This window comes from Trachemys scripta, chromosome 4, assembly GCF_013100865.1.
Source record: "Trachemys scripta elegans isolate TJP31775 chromosome 4, CAS_Tse_1.0, whole genome shotgun sequence".
NCBI lineage: Eukaryota > Metazoa > Chordata > Testudines > Emydidae > Trachemys > Trachemys scripta.
The window spans coordinates 127,273,988-127,296,613 of NC_048301.1; the positions used below are offsets into that span (position 1 = coordinate 127,273,988).

Consider the following 22,626-nt stretch of genomic DNA (forward strand, 5'->3'; position numbering starts at 1 on the left):
CGTCATGTTCTTGGGGCAACCAGCCCTTTCTCCGTTAAGATAAATTAAGCTGAGTTCCAAAATCTCCTAGCATTGGGATCCCTTGCAGAACATCCTGCGTTTATGTCCGCAAATCTACCACCAAATCTTCCTGGTGGGCAACCAGCCTGTGGAGCACCCTGGAGAAATACCCCTTTGTGTTTCTGAATTCTGAACCCTGAGTAGGGGTAGAGCAAACAATAGGCACCTGGGTCCCTTCAGTTGCCCCAGTACAGTTTGGGAACCCGTGTGTGCAAAGCCATCAATAAACTCCTGACCATTACCAAGCTTCAGAACCCGGTGCTACAATCTCTCTTCCATGGCTTCACACACCTGCATGACAATAACCCAATGGTCAATCTCCCCACACCATACTGGTGCACTATGGACCGGTTGCATTTGGGGGCAGCCAGCTTCCAGATGCCAGTGGTGACCCGCTTCTCCATGGGTACGGAGCCCCACATGTTGGTATGCTGCTACTGCAGCTCCCAGGGTTAGTTCAGCACATATCTCGAAAATGGTTGCCTTCTCCATCCTGAAATTCTCTCACAACTTCCTGTTAGCTCAGAACAAACTTCCCCCACCAATCCCAAGTCCCAAAGCGTCGCTGCATGCTGTGAAGCTGCTCCAGGAATCAGTCCTGTACTATCACTTGTTTGGTGTCTTCCTCTGTTTCTTCATTCTCACCCTGGATCCACCAACACTGAAAACTCTCCTGCTGCCGGAGGAGCTGCTACTGTGACATCAACTGGTTGCTGGTTCAGTAGGCGAAGTCCAAAGCCAAATTTATCCGGCTTTAAATGCTGAAATAGCCCGCAAGTGGCCACTGCATATTCAAGGTTGTCTACATAGTGGCATGGAGCATTGTTAGGTCCATGCTGGCCAGCAGAACTTCAAAAATGGCACTAACGCGCCCCCCCCCCCCCCCCCCCAAAAAAAACGGGGGGGGGGAGACAGATGAATCATGGGATTTTTTTTAAATGTGAATTCACCTGGCTGCTGCTCTACATCCCACTGTTCACAGCGAGAAAAATCCCAGAATGCACACTGCTCAGCAGTGAAGCAAAGCACCATGGGATACCACGTCCTGAGTCTGCAGCAAACCGCCACCACAGATACACAATGACATGCATGGATAGAGGGCACACCATCCTGTGTGTACGCTGTTACTGCGGCTTGCGTATTGCACGTGAACTGATGCACATCAAAAAGCTGTAGATTAAACCCCCCAAGTAGACAAGCTCTAAAATAGGTAAGACTCCAGATCCCTAGAATGGCAATGATAGTGCATTCGTCTCCTAGCACACACCTGTCTGCTCACCATGACAGAAAACTGTGTGAGAGGGTGGAGATCTGAGCCATCAGAAAATACTGATTCATCAAGGCTGAAACTCTTTGTGGGGAAGAGTCAGTTTCAACTAATTTCCTGTTTCGAAAAGAGTTGGGGAAAAAAGTAGATTTAAAATTGTGGAAATGTCTGTTTAGACATTCTTGAAACCCCAAAAAGTTCCATTTTTCCATTTGAAATGACTTCTCTTTTGAAATTTTAAGTTACTTTGAAGAAAAAAATAAAAAGGCAAAATCAAATCAAAACGTTTCCACTGACCTAATCCAATTTTTTTTTAATTTTCAGTTCATGAACATTTTCATTATTTTGACTTTTTTGTCCAAATGTGCAAATGAGAAATTGTTTTTGGAATTCCAAAAGCATTCTCATGGGGCAGGAAAACGTTCTCCTGTCCAGATCTACCTATAATGTTGCCGGAGCGACTAGCGTTTGAAAAACAGGGGAAAAGATTAAATTGTTGCCTGAAAACCTATTCTTGGCTGCAATGATAGGATAATGGCTTCTATTAATATACCACCATCTACCCCATGATGCCAAAGTACACAAATAACTTCACAGACTATACAGGGACCAGTTCAACAGGCACTGAATTGCAGCCACCTCTGGGGTGAAAGGAGGCAAAGGCTACAGGCAGAGAATCATTGGTTTCATTAGTTCTCATTCAAAGACCCAACACAGACCAAGCTGTGAGCCACAAGGAGAGAATAACGACCCCCAAAGACAAGGGAAAAAATAAATTGTTTGGCCCAAAGGTTACAAAATTGTGGCAATGTTTTCTTTGAAAAGCTCTAGCATCCCCGTGCTGTCAAGGAGGGATTTGCAATTAGACGGGGGGGGGGATGGTCTCTGTGTCAGGGATGTGCCTTTTGCCACCCAGGGTGAAAATCAGCCTGATTTGGGCCAAATTATAAAACCGGGGGGGGGGGGGGGGGAGAAATAAGAGTGGAAAAAGTAGCATGGGACCATGTAATTAAACACAATATCATGATGAAGATACATAAGGGGGGTTGAATTAACGTAGCACAAACAACTTCAACTCTAGCATTTCCTAACTTTTGACGGCTTGATTTTACAATCTTAATAACGTTCTTTTTAGGTAGGGTTTGTTTGTTTGTTGGGGGGTATGATATATCTTAATGGTGTATTGAACACAGGCTGGGAACGGTTCGGCACAATTAGTGGAATTGGTTGGTGTGTCTAGTTTTGGAATTCCCAATCCCACGTCACCTCTCTTCAACTAATGCAATGCTCCCTAATGGAAGCTCTAGGGATGAAGGGATAAAGCTGTTGGCCCTGTCTCTTTGCTGGGACCATCTCCACTGACTCCACAGCCAAATGCAAAACCAGTCCAAGGTCTTACTTTTAAGTGCAGGTGATCGGTCCAGTGCCCAATGACTTTGTACTCAGCAGTAGAATTTTTGATCTGGTATTGGTAGATGTCATAACGGCCAGGTGCATCTCCATTCTCGTTAAACGTCACCGGCATCCCAGCAATGCCTGCAAGACAGGAAAGTTAACATCAGAGAGCAAAGCAACATCTGCTCCAATGATGTGCAGTGTGTCTGATCCATCTAGCGCAGTGTCCCATTCAACTCCTGATAAAGTCAATGGGATCTTTGCTATTAACTTCCGTGGAGTCCTTAGATCAGAGGTTCTCAAACTGTGGTCTGCGGACCATCAGTGGTCCACGAGCTCCATTCAGGTGGTCCGCGGATAGTTCCCTCTAAGGTGCATACCTGCGTGGTCGCACACGAGGGAACGAAGAGCCACCCACCTAATTAGTGGAGCCCCGCAGGCGTGGCACCACTAATTAGGTGCCTGAACCCTGGAGAAGACACGCATGTAAGGTCAGGTGGTGGCCTTGGGGGGAATAGAGGGTAACTGGGAGGGGGAAGTGAGGTGAGAAGAGGTGGGGGGAATTTGGGACATGCAGGACTGTGGTGGCCAGAGAAAGAGGCGACTTTCCCCAGCTCCAGGGCTGCCGGGGAGACACGGCCCCCCTTCCTGCCTCAGCTCGGGGGCTGCCACCATGGGGGAAAGACCCCCACTCCTTCCCAGCCACAGCTCGGGAGCTGCCGTGGCGGGGGAGAGAGGGCACATCCATCGCATTAGAAAGGTAAGACTACTGATATTAAAATATGAGTTGTGTGATTTTATTTGTAGAACAAAAGAAGTTAATTATTATTACAGTTTTTTTTATATAATGCTTTTATCCAAAGCACTTTACAATAGTTAGCTAACGATACACACAACATTTGGAAAGATCATTAAGTGGTTCGCCAACACCCTCAGCAATTTTCAAGTGGTAGGCGGAAAAAAAAGTTTGCCTTAGATTATTCTCTTCTTCCATAGTATCTTCCCAGTGTCATGGATTCTGGTGACATTTGATAAATACTATTAAAAAAAATAAACCAGCCTTGCAAACCTGCTAGGACAATTTACCAGCCTGTAGAGACAGAGGACAAATGGATACTTAGCTATTTGGTTACCATTAATTCAATAGTCAGACAAAACTACATTTGCCTTCTAAACAAAGAGCACACCTGTCCCAATTTTTATTAACAACATTTGGCTAGAAATGCCTGGTTTGATAAATAATGCGTAAACAGAAGTTTCACTCCATTTAATAAAATCACAGAAACAACACATCCTGGGGAGTATAAAGGGGCTCCCTCTGCAATATGCCAACATCCTTTTAAACAGAGAGATTTGATGATTATATTACTGCAGAAGGTTTCTCTAAACAAAAGCTCACTGTTGTACTGATGATCGTAGAATTGTAGAAACGCAGGGCTGGAAGGGACCTCGAGAAGTCATCGAGTCCAGCCCCCTGCACTGCGGCTGGACCAAGTAAACCTAAAGCTTCCCTGACAGGGGTTTATCCAACCTGTTTTTAAAAACTTCCAATGATGGGGATTCCACAACCTCCCTTGGAAGCCTGTTCCAGAGCTTAACTACCCTGATAGTAAGTTTTTCCTAATATCTAACCCAAGTCTTCCTTGCTGCAGATTAAACCCATTACTTCTTGTCCTACCTTCAGTGGCTGTGGAGAAGAATTGATCACCATCCTCTTTTTAACAGTTATTAGCATATTTGAAGACTGTAGTCAGGTCCTGCCCCCCTCCGTCTTCTTTTTTCAAGACTAACCATGCCCAGGTTTTTTTTAACCTTTCCTCACAGGTCAGGTTTTCTAAACCTTGTAGCATTGTTGTTGTTCTCCTCTGGACTTTCTCCCATTTCTCTACATCTCTCCTAAAGCACGGTGCCTGGACCTGGACACAGCACTCCAGCGGTGGCCTCATCCATGCCGAGTAGAGGGGAGCAATGACCCCCCCCCGTGTCTTACTTCTGACACTGATCCTTTTGTCTCTGGTATTTACCCACAAGGATTTGTAAACTTGTTAAAACATCCAAAATAAACAAACAGATAAAAAAACAAATCCGCTTGCCCATGCAGATGAAGATAATGAAAAAACAAAAACGCATGGAGTCAGATCCTCAGCTGGTGAATGTCAGTGCAGCTCCCTTCAGCACCTGGCCTCCTCACTTGGCAACAACTACTTAATTGCCTTTGGCCAGCAGGCGATTAGAATTTGGCAAGGCTGAAATTAATTAATAAATATCACATCATCAGTGCCTAGATACTGCAGGGAGGGGGTCGTTAGAAATTCCTTGGACCTGATATGGAAGGCTGTTGGCCTGGTAATGGCAGAACCGTTTGGAGAGACTCTGGGGCTGGTATCCCCCAGCCTCACACCTTGTGCGGTCACTCTTAGGCCCTAACTCAGCAAAGCATTTAAACAACATGCGTAAGTCCATCCCTCTTCAGCGAAGCCTGGCACTTCACTATTAGGAAGTGCTGCAGTCTCATGGCCAGTGGAACGGACGCATGAGCGTAGATGCTTTGCCCGGTCGGGCCGGCCTGTTGGATTGCAGCCTTAGGCCAGCACAGAACACCTCCAGATCAGAATTCTCCACTCACACCGGTGGTAGCAGTTCACACACCCTTTGCACAAGTGCAAATGGTTCCAAAAGGTGCCAAGCGGAGAGGCAAGCTGAGAGGTTATGACAGAGAGGGGGGAGGGGGAAGACGGGGGGGCACATTATTGAGAGAGAAAAAGAGAGAAATGACACTACAAAGTTATGTTGGCTTAACTACATCACTCGGGGCTGTGCAAAATGTCATGCCCTGTGCAATCTAACTAAGCCAACCTAAGGTCCAGTGTAGACACTGCTAGGTCAACAGAAGAATTGTTCTCTCCACCTACCTACCACCTCTCGGAGAGGTGGATTTACTACAACGATGGAAAAACCCCTTCCGTCACTGCAGCACGTGTCTACACTCCAGTGCTGCAGCTGTCCTGCTGTAGCATTTCTGGTGTAGACATAGCCCGAGAGAGAAGGACTATGTAGAGTAGATGCCAGAAGAACTAATTCACTCCCATGTGGAAATCAGCCTGCTTTTCCTCACCTGTGTCATTTATCCGATCAATCGCATTACCCGTGTAAAGCAGATTGCAAAGGGCACTCTGCAGGGCTCCCTTCCCACCCGCTAGTGGCCTGCACAGTCTCACACCATCTTCGGATGTCTGGGAGTCTCTTTCTTAAAGCACTGAATAATAAATCCACATACAGTGTCAGGGCATCATGACGCTACATCATTCATTCAGCAGGAGTGGTGATCTCCTCTCAGCAGTCAGCTATGCAGCTTGCCGAGGAAAACAGCCACACAGCATCTCTCGCATTTATATACAGGCTGGGCGAACGCGGAGTTCATGAAATGGAGGGGCTGGAAGCAGTGGCTACAAGCAGGCTTAGTCCAGACAGATGCTGTGCATAATTTCTCTGCACAGTTCTGCTGGTACACCTCAATCTTGACCCACAGCCTCCCTCGCTATTCCAGACATAGGCTTCCCCCTGAAAGCACTTAATCCTGACCTGCCATTCTCCTGCTACTCCAGTCCTGGACCTCACACAGTTCTGCTAACTATATTTGCAAGAGACACAGACAGTGCAGACAACTGACCGACACATCCCTACCCCTGCTCCCTGAACACCCCATGCTATCGGAGTCCTCAGGCTGGGACACAGGCTGCCAGGCAGGCACTGAGCTTTGTGATGCAGGCCGACAAGGAGCAGAGATTACTCATTAGGCTCGTTTAACTCAAGGCAGCCTTTGAATCCAGGCCCCTGGGGCTGCACTAACCCACTGCACTACTGAGCCCTTCAGATAAAGAAGCAGGGTTTGATTCAGACTTGGACTGAGCAAGGGAATCTCCGTTGGTGTCAGTGGCCCACAGAGCGAGGCAGAGGAGGGGGGAAAGAATATGATGGCTTGCCCTTACTGGCTGTCATGGTGCCAGCGCGCTTCCCACTGGGCATGCCGGTCAGGGTGGACACCCTCCGTTTGCAAATGGTAGCTCTGCCGCCGGTCCCTCCCCTCCCCACAGCTCATTACGCTTGACAGAGTGATTGGCTTTGACATCTCCTGCCACTCATGTGCAGCGGGGATTGCCCTAGCTTGGCACTCGGGGATGTAGCCCGGGGAGGGAAAGTGGGTGTGAGCCGGGATGCAATACAAATACTTCAAAACAGTGGCGGCCAATGCTCAACCTCGGCTCCACACCAGCTGCTCGCTGCACAGAAACATTTCCCACAGCGCACAAGGGATGGCTACTGGAAGGGGGAGTTTCGCCGCCTGCAGCTTTGCCACATTTAAAAAAAAAATTTACTTTAAAGTAAAATCAAATGAACTGTGCAAATAAATACGAACACAAGAAGAGAACAGAAAATCAAGCAAGAGGGGAAGAAGGAAAAATAAATAAGGAAGACAGATTGCAGAGGAGATTGCAGGGGAGAGATAAATAGAAGTAATAAGAAGGAAGGGACAGAAAATGTTTATTAAAGAGATATAGTACAGGGAAGAGATGAGTTTCCAGAGGAGATCTGAAGGAAGACAAAGCTGTAACAGAATGAATCAGACGAGGAGCTCATTTCAACAAAGGGGGAGAGGAAAGAGAGAAGGAATGGAAGTAGAACAAGAAAGGGAAGCTAAATAAGGAAAGGTGGTGCTGTGTTAAGGCTTGGGGCTAGCAATGTAAAGGCTCTAGGTTCGATTCCCGCTGCTGACTCCCTATGTGACCTTGGGAAAAAATCACCAGAGTTTTCAGGAGGGGTTTGCTCCTCAGATAAGTGGTCAGTACTGGGATTTTTGAAAGCTCTTATGTGATTCAGGAGCACAAGTCTTATTGACTTCCAGTGTCCTCCTACATCACTCTGGCGTTCTTTAACATTCCTAGCCTTAATTTTCAGAAGCGCCCAGCAGCTTGGGTGCTGAGCTCTTTTGAAAATCTGCTTCTTAATCACTCTGTGCCTCAGCTCCTTCTCTATAACGTGGGGACAATAATAAAACCACAGCATCTATTTAGATTGTAGGCTCTCTAGGGCAAGGACTGTCTCTCACTGTGTATGTGTATCTCAGCTGGGGCTTCTAGTTGCTACCATAATACACATAATAAATAGAAAGTCCAGGCCGAGAGCAGAAGAGACCTGGTTCCACTTTCATTCACAGCCCTGTAGATCTGGAGTAACTCCAGTGACTTTACCAGAGTCATTCTCCAGTTACTCAGAGCACAATTGGTCCTTGTTCCTCTCTTACCACGCCCCCCCTCACCCCCACCCCTCCGCCATGTTGAAGGCCAGACAGCGTGACCCCCTGCAGACAGACAGACCTGAGAAGTTGACATTGCGGATGTACTTGAGCAGCTCCACGCCGTCCACCGGGTCCATCCTGGGGCAAAGGCCGACCTTGCCGGGACACAGGCTCTTGTGCATGTTGTGCAGGGCATGGCCCATGGCATACACAGCGTCAATGACGAACTGCACCTTCCCCTCCTGCTCGTACGAGGAGTCCTGGCCAATCCGCTCGCGGTCTGCAAACACACAACATGGGGCCATGGCAGTATCAGCTCACTGGTCTCTCCCTTCAGCCAATCCCATGGCAGCCACCATACTTTCCACAGTTCTTCCCGCTGGGATTGCCAGAGCTGGGAGCTACTGATGGCCTCCCCCATTTCCTAGAGTGATTACTGCAAGGAAAGACTGAACTCAGGTCTGAGGGAGTTTCCCCAGAGCCAGCATACGTTCTCTTGTCCCTACGGTACCAAGTATCTGGGATAAGGATGGTACTACTGTATCTGGGAGCTCACTACAGCCATTTATTGCTGCTAGAAGAAGCTGGCACTTCTGCCTTACACCATTCCCGATACAGCCATGCTTGTGGGATCTAGTAATGTAGAAAGGCTCTGATTTTAAGAGTGACTCCCATTAAGTTCAGTCAGAGGCGCAGGTGCTCAGCTGTTCTGAAAACCAGGCCGAATAATAAACGGGCAGGAAGGATGGTTTGCGGTTTAAAGCTGGGGACTCACAATCTACTCCCAGCTCTGCCTCTCACCTGCTGTGACACCTTAGACCAGTCATCAGGGGCCTGCTTTTTTCAGAACAGATGATGGCTTGCAAATCCCGTGACGGCGACTGCAGTTGGAGCTGTGGGTTCCCCACATCTCTGAGAATCTGCCCCTTTAATCTTTCTCTGCACCCTAATTCCACAACTGCAAAACAGTCGTTTCTTTGTCTGCCTTGTTTATTTCAATCATAAGCTCAAAGGAGCCTCATCATACCAGGCAGATATGTTACAGATAATAATAGATAAGTCCTATCTAAATTCCTAGATAGAACCATTACTCTGATTCGAATACTCCCAAATACTGAGGTATATGTAATCCTGATCTGAATTTTATACTCTGAGCACATCACTGACACATATATTTCTCTGGGCGTAGCTGTGAGCTGCTAGACATCTATTGTGCAGAAGTTCCCCTGAGACGCATAGCAGCATCATTTAATCACTTATAGTTGTTTCGCACTTCCATCTTAACACTGATCTCTACTCTAAAGCCCATAAAATTCTTCAGCTAGTTAGAACTCATCTTTCCCAGCCAGGAAGTTTATGGTACATAAACTTTACACAGTAAACAGCATCAGGGTGAAAATATATTCCAAGCAAGCCCCAAACTCTTCATGGAACTTGAATGAGGCTGCAGTGGACAGTTCTGAAGCTGCGGCAAACTATAGCCAATATCCAAAGCCCGGTACCCATGGCTGGAATGGAAAGATGTCATCTCATTACACTGCAAGCACTGCCTTAGGGAGATACCTCCTCCAGCTCTGCCAAACTTCCCAGTACTGCAATAAACATTTCCAGGAAGTCCCACCTTCTGGAGGCAGGACATCCAGGAGCATTAGAATAACCTGGCAGATCCTCTGCAAGCCATTACAAGTGCAGAGCTTGTCACAGATCCTTCCTGGTCAGTGTGATCACCATTATACAGGACCCCTGAAATACTTAACTGGGAGGGAGGCAATGTGTTGCCTAGAGCTTATTTGGTATAACTAGACATGGTTGTAAAATTTCAAGTTTTCAATGAAAAATTAAAAACTGAAATACTTCAGTTTAAAATCAAAATATTCAATTCTGAAATGCCATCATGGTGCCTAATGGGGGTTGTAGGTCAGGTGCCTCATATGCCTCTATAGGCTGGGCTCCCTGGTTGGACTACATCTCCCATGATTCATAATGACATTACCACCACCCCCATGAATGGAGGTGATGTATCATGGCAGTCGCATGCCACAGTGCATTCTGGGAGATAAAGTCCAACTGAAGAACCTGGCATATGATACAACTGAACTACAACTTCCAGGAGGCACCGTGGTGGCATTTCAAAATCAGATTATTTTCATTTTCAGCCAAAACCACTTCCATTTTCCGATGTTCTGTTTTTAGACAAAAAATTGAAATATCCCACAGAAGGTATATGCTGTTCATGTAAAATTCCATTTTGTCGAAATCCCAATTTTCTGTCAAAAAACAGATAGACTATTTTTGGCCAGCCCTGAGCAGAAGACTTGATTCCTGATTGCCCATAGGGAGTCACAACACTCTCGCTTCACGATGGGAAGATGCTCCCTGTACGCCTCTCCCTGGAGAGCTCAGGACTGTGGCTAGCCCCTAAATTCAGACCCCGTCCTGAGCTTCTCCTCCACTTCACCCTTGAGCCTGGCCTGTGGATTGTTTTATTTACACCCCACTAGAGCTGTCTGCAGTTGGCACTGGGCCACACGGCACATGTTCTCTGGCATCCCCAAGTCACAGCCTGAGCTACAGCTTATGCAAATATTATTCATCCTCCAGCATGCTGGGCTCATCAATCTCACCATCAGCTGTGACAGTATCAGTCTCTCGGGAGCTATCCGCAGTGTCAAGGGACTGTCTGTGCAACATCCATCACTAGCCACGCATCCTCTACCATGCTCTCCCCACCTCCCTCCCCACCCCCCCTTGAACTCTCCTCCCATCCTACTCCCCCACCCGCCCTCTCCGCTCCCCCAGGCGCTGACCCATAGATTGATTCCCCACCTCGCCCGCTAGCCCTAGATGGTGGAATCATTCAAGTGTGCAGTAATTACCAGCGACAGCTGCCTGCCTTTCCCTGTCATAACCGCTCCTAATGGGACTTGAAACATGTTAATCATTTAGCGAAAGACACCGATTAACGTAACACGCTGTTAATTAGAGCTAAGAAAGAGTCCCCCGTGGTGTGGCGCTGCAGTAGTGTGTGGCCAATAGGGGCTTTCCCGCTACTCCAGCATCACATCCAATAACAGAACCCTCCAGATGCCCAGCTGAGTGACACCAAGCATAGAGGGCTAATGTCATGGGAGCTCGGCAAAGCAGATGGGGGCTTTAACCCAGGGCAAGGAGTGGGCTTTGTGAAGTGAGGGCCTGTGAGGAACCATCCGAGGGGGCATTCAGCTACCAGGAGTGGTAGGAACGGTACTAGGGAGACACTGTGTGGGGACAGCATGGGGGTGATTTTGGGGAATGTTGTGCACTGGATTGTACAGGTCCTTCCAGGGTTTCTGATTTCAGGCCGGGCCTTAGGGAGACCCTGTGTGATAACTCCAGGCAGCACAGGCTGGGAGTTAGAGAGCCAGAGAGAACCACAGGGTCTGCCTGACTCCAGCCGCCTGAGTCAAAAATCCCCTTTATATTCACTACGACTCTTCTCTACCACTGGGGGGCTCTAGGAATCAGGCTACTTGTGGCAGTCCCTGCACAAGGGTAAAATGTCCCCAGGCCACTCAGTACCCAACCCAGCGAGGTGCAGGCCTCAGGAGATTGCAAGGGTAGATTAGAATTCGAAGCCAAAGGTTCAGAAGCCTCAGTGCCTTGAGATGTGCTTCTGTCACCCCCCACGCCATGGTGTAGCCAGGGGCGATGAAGGGTCTCTGCTCCTCCTCATTTCCGAGCAGCACTGGCAGCAAGTTCCCAGCTCCCCACAGCACCCAGCAAATGGGGCGAGGGAGAAGCTGCACCACGCCACTCTGTCTTCCCTACCCCACCCCGTTGTGCTAGGAACCTGGCCAAAAGACCCCAAGATGTGTCAGGAGGGAGCCACAGCGACTCTAGTCACAGCTAAGCAATGGGGCAATGCCAGGTTTGATCTCCCCAGAGGCTGGCCTGGAAGGGAGTCCCCTAGAGAGGCAATGGCTAAAAGCCTCCAGGTTTGGTTACACAACCCCAAGCCTAGAGATGCTTCATGGGAAGTCATGACCTTTTTGGGTAGATGTGGGCCAGAGCAGCCAAGCGAAGCTCCTGATCTGATCGGGTGGGGAATCTATGGTTACAGGTCAGGCCTGTATCTCTTTTCTAGCAGGGCTGGTTTGGAATTAAGATTCCGCCGCATTCACATGGCTCGTACGGAGCCCCTGGGGGAAAAAACACACGTAAAATTGGAAGTTATCGGCTCTTCTGAACCATGAACGCAAAGAAAATTCAGGGCAGGCCCCGGGGGACGGGAACTGAAGTGAAACATCCCTTCTGCCCCTGCAAAGCGAAACCAATGAGGAACTGGGTTCAAAGCCAGTCCATCCAGCTGGTTCTGGGAGCTGCCACCTTGCCGCCAGGCTTCGCGCACATCAAAGCCCTGCGGGGAAGGGAACACGAAGAGCGTAAGCAGCACAAAGGCTTCTCCGGGTGGGTTTGAAGCAGTCCCCGCTAGGCAGCGAGCCCTGGAGGGGCCGAGGAGAAAAGGAACACTGAGAAAGGAACACTGCTTGTTTAGTCAGTCTGCAGAAGAGAAGAGTGAGGGGAAGTTTGATAGCAGCCTTCAACTACCTGAAGGGGGGGTTCCAAAGAGGATGGAGCTAGGCTGTTCTCAGTGGTGGCAGATGACAGAACAAGGAGCAATGGTCTCAAGTTGCAGTGGGGGAGGTCTAGGTTGGATATTAGGAAACACTATTTCACTAGGAGGGTGGTGAAGCACTGGAATGGGTTACCTTGGGAGGTGGTGGAATCTCCATCCTTAGAGGTTTTTAAGGTCAAGCTTGACAAAGCCCTGGCTGGGATGATTTAGTTGGTGTTGGTCCTGCTTTGAGCAGGAGGTTAGATTAGATGATCTCCTGAGGTCTCTTCCAACCTTAATCTTCTATGATTCTATTAAATGTGAGCCTTGGAGCCCAGAACGTGATGCATCGCTCTGCAGAGCTGGAAGACAGCGCAGCATGTGATTAAAAGGCACCTGTCCCATGCAGAGACCGGATGGTCCTGGTCTTCGCCGTGCTTCAGGCCATGATGCTCTCACCTCCCGTCTGTTCTCCCTGCCTCGTGGCATGTCTGAGACGAGTGGAGACAGCACAGCATGTCTGATGGCCAAGCCACGCCTGAGCCTCGGCCAAGGACATAAGGGGATGGCTGGGTTTGGTTGTCTGAGGAGGGTGAGATAAAGGTAGTACAGAAAGAGATAAGGGAGTGCTGCAGTGAGATTCTGTCTTGCACCTGGGAGCGGTGCTGATATGTGTATCCTGCAAGCGCTCTCCCAGCCCCTTCCAGCAGGAGCACCGTGTACATTCCCCAGGCAGAGCGTGTTTGTGCTGGGCATCCCCCCTGCCCAAGCTGGGTGGGGACTCGGGCTGGAGGAACAGGAGAGAGCAGAGAGAGCAACAAGAAGGAGATGGTTGGGGAAGAGAGGAGAAGATGGAGACTCAATCTCAGGCTTGCACAATAGCCCAGAGGCCAGTTCATCAGCTGGATTTGAACCTGGTACATTCATCACCAAAGGAGAAGGCCTGGGTCACCTGAGCTAGAGGAGTAGCTTTGTTAGCTGGTAACAGTAATTGGCTGTTGTCCTCTGTGTGACCAGCCAGCAGAAGGAAAGGCACAGTGTGCAAGCATGCTCCTCTTGCTTGGAACCAGAATCCCCTCTGTGCAGCTGAGCCAATGCCATCTTTGCGACAAAGCCCAAATCAGCTGGGCTTTAACCATTCGGCTACCAAAGTTCTGATCACAAATGGAACAAAAAGGGGCCAGTCCTCAGCCACCTTTCCAGCGAGCCCGAACCCAGAACCTCCTTTCGCTCTGCCCTAGCCCCTTCCCCAGAAGGACATCTCTTTCTAGGACATCATCCACAGCACTGGATGCCACCTGCCCCACTGCCCGTGGTGGCCGGCCAGCCAGTACCATTCTCTGCCATTCAGTGTCTTCTGACTGCTCACGAAGCCCTCCACGCATGACAATTGGGAGAAAAGCCAGCAGTAGGGGAGCAACATTTGGTTATTTGTAGCCACCTACGGGACTCCTCGCACCACTTCAGACAGTGCAGACAATGGAGGACACCAGGGTACTGTACCTGCAGGCCAACCCACATAGAATCACAGAAATGTAAGACTACATGCTTTCTGAGTAGCTAGACCTTTGGCACACAGCATAATTCATGGTTCCCTTGGGAGGTCTCATTGAGGGCTGAGGCCTCAATGCATCCTGTTTAGGTCCCACCAATGGGTGGTCCTAGGGATTAACTCCCTTTATTCACAATCTTCCTCCCTCATCTCTCCCACCCTGCGATACCCCTAACACATCATTGCTCCTGAACCATCTACGCTCTCTAAGTTTCCCACTCCTCTGGAGCCAGGGCAGAGATTTCTATTCTGCTTTTCTCTGTACACAAATAGCCACCATAATACCTCCAGTGTCTGCGATGCTCCATTAAGATTAAAGGGCCAGAAGCCAGGAAGAGCAGAAGTGAGAGAGAGCATGGTGTGCGCATCCCTGGAGGGAACATGAGGCATCGCTTCCACCACCTAGAATGGCAGCTGCCTGCCCAGGCAAGCAGAAGGGAAGAGAGAGTCGTAAGAGTGATGTGAGCTGGTATCCCCTTTTCCGTGCCTCTCTCTCCACCTTCACCTTGGAATGAGAGCGTGGATACGTGCCAGGCAAACGAAGCACTGAAACAAATGGATAGCGAACTGACCAACAAGAAAAGATTGCATCAAGGAGGTAAACTTATAGCCCATTCTTCGAAGTTATCCATATGCTTGTGGAGTACATGGAGATTACTCATGTGAAACTCATCAAGTTATCCTTTCTTCCACGTTATTGACAAGGGCTATTAATCTTCTCCCTCAGCATAGGGTCCTTCCATGCATTCATCTCTCACCAGGCAGACAAGCCACTCAATCTTGCCAAGATAATTACCCATTAAAAAAAGGGTGTAATAGACTTTACTCCAAAGCTAAGCCTCAGGGGTTGCTCCCCCAGCGCCTGGCTATGTGGGGCTGCTATATTCCAGCTAACACATGTTATGCCACCACAGGACACTAAGCATGTCATATGTGCACTGTCCCGTCATCAGGTGACGTTGAACACGTGATATGTGCATTACACCATCAGATAAAACTGAGCACGTCATATGTGCATTGTCCCATATGCTCTCACATGATGATGAGCACGTGCTATGTGCATTGTCCTTGTACATGATCATGTGGGGCAGTGTATGCAAATAATACCATGTGACACGGCGAACGAGATACATGCGTTGTCACTACGCTCTCAAGAAAAACTGAGCATGGGTGTGTTATCACATGATTCTGAGCCTGTGGAATGTGCACAATCTGTCCATTTCCCACTTTTCAGTCACTAATATAATCTTGCAGTTAAGGCACTGGCTTAGAACTCAGGACATACAGGTTCAAGACCCCAGCTGCCAGACATCCTGTTGACTTTGGGCAAGTCACTTAATCTCTTTCCCCATCTGTATAATGGGGATAAGAATTCAGCCTCCGGCTTTTTAGATGACAAACTCTTGTGTGCAAGGACTATGTGAGTACGGTGCCTAGGACAATGAGGTCCTGATCTGAACAGGGGCTTTGCGCACTCGTGAAAGGCTATGGATCCCATTACAAATCATCCATGCTGTTCACTCTCCCGGCACTAACTGCCCCGCTCGTTGGCAGCCTGAGCACAGAGCACAAGGACTGAATTCCCTTCTCATCGCTCGCAGGGCTCCCTCCAGTCAAGGTTGAGCTACGTTAGCCAGGGTGCTCTCCTGCTGCTTCCATTGCAGCTTGTGTTGTAGATAAGTGGAAGTCTCCGTGACTGTCAACTCAGCCCCTTTCATCAGGACTAAAACGTTTTCCAAAAGGAAATGAGGTTGCGCGGGGAGAGAAAAATGCAGATCAGCGAACAGAGTTTTGCAATGGCATGTTCCAGACAAGAGTACAATAATTCACTCTGAAGCTCTCGGTAGATTAGGACGGCGAAGCCAATGTGACCCTGCTGATTATAATAGCCGGGTCGTGCATCGTTCCACCGGTCTGATAATTAATTTTCAAGTATGCGACGCGGCTAGCTGGGCACCCCTGCGAGAGCGGCCGTAGCTATCTTCTCAAGCGATGCATGAGAAAGGATTAGCAGCAATTCCGATCACATCCCCGGCACTGGCTTTCCGCTGGAGTTAATCAAAATCACTCCCCATTCTTCTCTTGAGAGCTAAAGTGATGGTGCTCCAGACCACCGGCAGCTTCTGTACCACAACCTCCCCTGGCGTGAGAGTCACTATGAAGAATAATGAATGGTCACCAGCCAAGGGGGAGGCATCCACATACTCCAGTCTCTGCTTCTCCTTCAGATGATCCTGTAGAAAATTGGGCAGGAGCACCAGTTGTGGGGAGCTGACATCTATTCCTGTCCTGGCCTCTCCCAGCAGGAGGTGCTGTATGGAGCGGGTCAGGCACACTGGCCATGGAGGAGCTCAAAGCTACTCCAGTCCTGGCCTCTCCCAGCCAGAGGCATCTTTCTCCTGGCGGAGAGTTTCCCTGCACAGGGACAGCTCTTCACTGACTGGGCCAGGTAGCGCAAAGTAGCCTTAGTGGAACAGAGAGTCCTGCCCTAGCTTTCAGCACTAGTACAGGAAGCAGAATTGGGACTCAGTTTCCCCTTCCTTTCATGGCTTCCTATGTGCACTAGCAATTCAGCACGGGGCCGCAGCAGCTGGCAGCAGTGAGACCATTTCCTAGCGGGAGCCAAGCTTGAGCCTGAATTTCCAGAGCTGCTCAGCCCCTGCCACCCCTAGACTTCAGGCAGAGTCGCGGGTGCTCAGCACCTCTGCAACCCAGACTCCAGGTACATCACGTCCCGCACCTAAAACAATGGAGGCATGAGCAGCCCCTTTAGAAAGCAACTTGCCCGCAGTAACAGAGCTAGTGCAGCAGCCCAGATCCCCAGCCAGGGATCTCTCCACTCCCTCCAAGCCAGCCTCAGCCGACTTATCCACTTAAAGCAACAGGCGCCCAGGACAAATCCTCACATATGTTCGCCTGACTGATACATACTGCGGAGGAAAAAACCACCACCACCACGTTATCAGCAGGAGACCAGGGAGGAACGAAAACATAAAGGCAAAAGAACACGAAGATCAGCCCCCACCAAAAAACCCCTCCATCCACATTAATATTCAGCATCCGTCAGTAGCCTGATCCGAGCTGCTTCACAACTGCGTGGAGGATCCCCAGCCCAATTTCAAGGCAGCATTAACATTCAGCCTTGCAAAAGTAAGGTCATTAATTAACTGTCTAGTTAAAAAAAAAAATAGCCAGTGACCACTGGGAAAACCCTTCTGGCCTGGAGCTGTCTGCTTGGTTTCGGGTTTTGAAAACACCCCCAGCCACATGCCCTCCTGTCCCACCTCAAGATCCCCATTACTGCCCTTCTTCTGGTCCTCAGACCCCATTGCCAGTTCCTCTGCAGATCTTGTTACAACAGCACCCCCCACATCATCTCTCTCCTCTACTGATGAGCCTGTGAATTATTCAAGAGGCAGCAGCAGGCAAGGAGCCTCTTTGGCCCGTCTGCGTGGGCCACACCGCATGGCAGAGTAAGAGAGGAGCGCCAGGAACCACAGCCAGTTCAAAGACAGAGCATCTGAATCTCCTGCTTCGATGGGGAACATGGGGCGGTGGGAGACGGGTCCTGGCTAGAGGTGTCTTGGCTACCACCAGCTAGAGAGGAGAAGGGCCCCCACTAGATCCTAGCCAGACTGGAGAGGAGTCCCAGTTTGTGAACAGCTGAGAACCATGGCCTTAGGCGTTCCAAGTGAGTGTAGGCTGTGGGATGGGTCACAGAGGGACGAGAGGAGGACTGTATGACAGATGCAGGATTTCTCTTGCCCTTTAGGGGAGCGGGGGCGTTGCTGGAATGAGAGTGGTGAGAGGCGGGAGGCGACGGCAGGAATTGGTGGTTATGTGAAGCAATAAGGGCACTCATCTCCCGTTGCTATTAGAGGAGGTAAATTCACCAACACATCACAGTGATAACACCACACACACCATTTGAAGACATCCTAATTGTGTCCTGGGGCACAATGAGCCAGACAAGAAGAGGCAGGAGTGACAGTTGGGGGAACCAACTCGCAGAGGATTTGCACCCGTCAAAGCGCAGCAGCTACCGTTACTACGGAGACCGCAGCCTTTGTTTGCAGGTTGTAAACTGTAATTGAAACGAATTTTCAAGGTTGAGATAATCAGAAGCCTCCCCCCCTTCCCAAAAAAAAAAGGAAAGGAAAAGAGAAAAAAAGAAAAGAGAAAGGGAAAGACAAGAGGAAAAGAATTTCGTTTCAAAAAGCCGTTCCAATGGACAAAGAAAACGACAAACAGCGGGGGTTGCCGTACCCCGGGGGGTGGGTAGGAGGGCATGCTTAAGTGTATTTTAACACAGCAACATTTTCTCGTCATTTGTCGAATTAGGAAACCTCTCCCCAACTCCTCTCTGTCCGTCTCAGCTGAACATACATTTCCAGTCCATACGATGCTCTGCTGGCAGAAGACCTGTCTCCCATTGCACATACCCTATTTAACGCTTCCCAAGGATGCCTGCCAACACACCAGGGGCCAAATTCTCTACCGGGCAGTTTTTTCAAGGGTTCGGCCCTCACAACCAGGGCCAACTTTTCCAAACAGCTCCACAGCTCCCATTGGGACATGGATTGGCAGATGTTCTACAGAGCTCAGCACCCAGTGGGCAAGGTCTGAGGCTGGTAGACAAGGTGCCAGCTTATGCCAAGGTCCTTAGGCCTAAAGTGAACACTCAAGTGCCTAGCTGAAAACTAGTCTGACTCACCTGTGTGGGAGCATTGCTAAAATAGATATTACAATGGTAACAATGTTTAGTCTTTAGACTTTTGCTTGTAAGTTGCTGCACGCATTAATTTACTTATAATATCTGAAACCCATGCTGCAAGGTAATACTTAAGTGTTAATTCTGTAACTGTAAATCCAGTCCAGAAGGAAACATCTCCAAGTGCAAAATACTGGTTTGCACCCATGAGGAGGGGTTTTCTCCAGCCCATCAGGAAGGCCTATTGAATCCATTGTAAGCCAAGGACTTCGTTGATTGCTCCCAGCACACCCATGAAGAGGGGGACGAGCCAAAGCACTTGTCCCATCAGCTTGGACTCTAGGGAGATGGGGATAAAAGTCCCTGACCAGAAGGAATTAGGGTCTTTTTATGCCATTTGAATTCTAAGGGGCAAAGATTCCTAAACCCAAGCAAGAGATTAACCTGGGTTAACCCTAGAGGATTTATAGCCCTGGCATAATTCAGCGGCTCTATCACTATCTGAAACCTAAGATTGCAACGCATTTGTGTGTATACGGTTACCTATTTTAACCTTGTAACTAACTCTTCTTAGTTAAAAGCAACAAAGAGTCCTGTGGCACCTTATAGACTAACAGAAGAATTGGAACATAAGCTTTCGTGGGCGAATACCCACTTCATCGGATGCATGTAGTGGAAATTTCCAGAGGCAGGTATAAATATGCAGGCAAGAATCAGTTTAGAGATAACGAGGTTAGTTCAATCAGGGAGGATGAGGCCCTCTTATAGCAGTTGAGGTGTGAACACCAAGGGAGGAGAAATTGCTTTTGTAGTTGGCTAGCCATTCACAGTCTTTGTTTAATCCTGATCTGATGGTGTCTTCTTAGTTACTAAATCCTTAGTTTACTATAACATTGCCTTTGATAAGAGATCTAAGGCACAAATCGACCTGGGGTAAATGACAGCCCTTTGGGACTGGGAGCAACCTGAATATTTTGTGATCTTTGGTGTAAAGTGACCATATATCCCAGAGTCGAGCTTGGTTGGGTGGCCAGACAGTGCCCTTGGGTACTCCAATCTGTCTGTGACCCCATGTTAAGACTGCTATAGTGCCTGAGGAGTTTACACGTGTTACTTGGCTGGTGACATTTAAGTATAGAACTCACAGCCAGTGTGGGGTTTGTGCCCTGCTTCCTAACAGTCTGCCCTGAAGCTGATATTCTCGCTCATGAGACACTCCAGACAACATGATGCAAGGCTCTCCTGGAAATAGGATGACTAGACAGCAAGTGTGAAAAATCAGGACGGGGTGGGGGGGTAATAGGAACCTATATAAGAAAAAGACCACAAAATTGGGACTGTCCCTATAAAATCGGGTCATCTGGTCACCCTATCTGGAAATCTGCACACTTATTTTGGTGCCTAACTGGGAGCTGAGCTCTCTTGAAAATCTGGTCCGAAGTGTAATGAACTTTGGGGGACTTGGTTTCCTTGGAGCCATAAGATTCTCACTCTATTGGTTCAGATCAGGAGGGGATTTTTCTATTTTTATTTTTTTGCAAGGGAAAGCATATCGCTGTGGATGGAGTCTTTTCTGATCATGGTGACTATGGTTGAAGCAGCTTGCTGACATTCTGACTGTTGTGGCTTGTCATCATCTTTTGATCATCAGCCCGTTTCCCCGGCTAACCCCTGCCCCGAGACAGATGATGACAAACGTCATTTTCGGAGGCTTGTCTGCTGAGACAGACTGTGAAAGCTCCTGCTCATGTGAACCAGTGGGGCCAAAATCTAATTATTTTAATAGCAGGTGGAAGTTCAGTCTAATGGTCTGAGTGCAAGGCTGAGAATCAGAACTCCTGGGTTCTATTCCCAGTTTTGCCACTCGTTGCAAAACCTTGGCCAAGTCACTTTTACTATTATAATTTGTTTCTATTACCATAGTGCATAGAAGCCCCAGGACCCAATTGTACTAGGTGCTGTACAAACACAGAACAAAAAGACAGCCCCAGCCCCAAAGAGCTTGCAGTCTCTCTGTGCCTCAGTTTCCCTATTTCTAAAATGGGTAGAATACCTGCTTAACAGGGATGTTGCGAGGCTTCATTTCCTCAGAAAGAAGGGGTTAGAGAAGGAGCAAAATGTTATTTAGTACAGCCAAGGATCTGCCATGACTTAGATCCCAATTCAGGAAAACACTTCTGTTTGGGAACATGCTTATACCCAAAGTACGTGCTTTCCTGCATTAGGGCCTTATTCCCCAAGCAAGAGCAATGAAGTTGGGGTAGATTGGGCCAGATCCCCAGCTGATGTAAATCAGCATCAATCTACTGAAGTCAACAGAGCTACCTGATTTCCACCATCTGAGAACCTGGCCCTAGAGCTGTAGGATTTTGATGCAAGAGCAATTGAAACAGCAGTCTGGAGAGAATTTCACTGGGAGATTGAGGGTTTGCTCAAACCTAAGGGAAACCCAGGGGCATGAACCCCACACAGAACTCCTCCAAAGGAAACATTTGCACAACCCTGGGAAGCAAGACCAACCTGCTTCAGGCATCCAGATTATTTATTGCCAGCTGTAAGCGCTATTATTTCCCCTCTCTGTTTATCTGGTAAACAATCATCCTGGAGACAATTTATTTGCGGAGAGATTCAGATAATTTAAAGACGGTCCCTAGGATATCTGTCATGGCTCAGGATTTCAACTGCCTCCGTTGATACTGTGCCCTTAAAATATCACGTGTAATGCTACATTATTATTAAGATGAAGAGATCAGCAGCTTGTGGCAATTGACAATGCAGACAGTGGGTCGCTTCCTGGTGCTGGAGAGTTCCCGGAGCCAATAGCGCTGATGTGTTCCTTAAGGTCATGCCCAGGTTTTTCATTTCATGAAGGCACAGACACTATGCAAATATCAGTGTATGCAGACAACACAAGCACTGCTAAGGGGAAGAGACAACGGGAAGGAGCGGCGGCGAGATGGAGGAAGGAAAGACGGGTGATAGAAAGGACGCAGGGTATAGGGGAAAGAGACAGCCCTCCACCGCAGTGTGTTTCCTTTACCTTTGCGTTTTGTCATTAACACAGCCTATAAACTCTTCAGGGCAAGGTTTGTCTTCTTAAAGCTTGATGCCCCTCTACCACTGTGCTTCATGTACTGCATGTTGGGTGAGAACAGGTGAGGATTCCATGTCTATTAAACCAAACCAGATCTGTATTTCTATATCCGGAGCTACACCACCTGCAGCTTAACATTCCCAGCCATGTGCACACAGACCGACTTCCCGCTGCCTCAACCAAGCTTTTCCAGGGGCCTGGTTTCCCAACGCCTTGCTCCACGTGTGGTCATTTCTATCGTTCTGGTTTCCACGGGCATCAATGGCAACACGTGGCATGAGGCAAGGAGTCAAATGCAGCATCTACTCTAGTGGCTCTGATGCAGCCCAGCTAAGCCTCTTCGACAGGAAATAAGGACACACGGTTCCTTCTGCAGCCCTTGTCATGGACGTGCCATATTCCCAAGTTTGACGTGGGGCTGCATATCTAATTTAACTCCACAAACACGTCATTGTTCATGGTACCTGGGGAAAGAGACATCACACCCCTGTCAGGTCACGGGGGGGGGGGGGAAGGGGGAATTTACTACGGGGGGGGGGGGGGGTAGCCATGGCTTTCCTCCCCAGGAGGCATGATGCAAGTACTGGGCACTGGGAGAGCAGCTATGCAGAGCCATGGACATGTCCACAAAGGGCTTGACCCTAGGGGATTCTAAGT

General features: G+C 48.8%; 1 protein-coding gene across 2 annotated transcripts in view; it reads right to left on the reverse strand.

The window, feature by feature from the left end:
- The window catches only part of GRM4 (glutamate metabotropic receptor 4), a 217,772-nt gene that overhangs the window by 36,527 nt on the left and 158,619 nt on the right, over window positions 1-22,626 (reverse strand). For both annotated transcript variants that reach the window (XM_034767394.1, XM_034767395.1), the window contains 2 exons: window positions 8,098-8,298; window positions 2,727-2,863 (listed from right to left, as the gene is read on the reverse strand). In XM_034767394.1, the coding sequence (XP_034623285.1) occupies window positions 2,727-2,863; window positions 8,098-8,298 (338 nt within the window). The remainder of the gene's footprint in view (window positions 1-2,726; window positions 2,864-8,097; window positions 8,299-22,626) is intronic.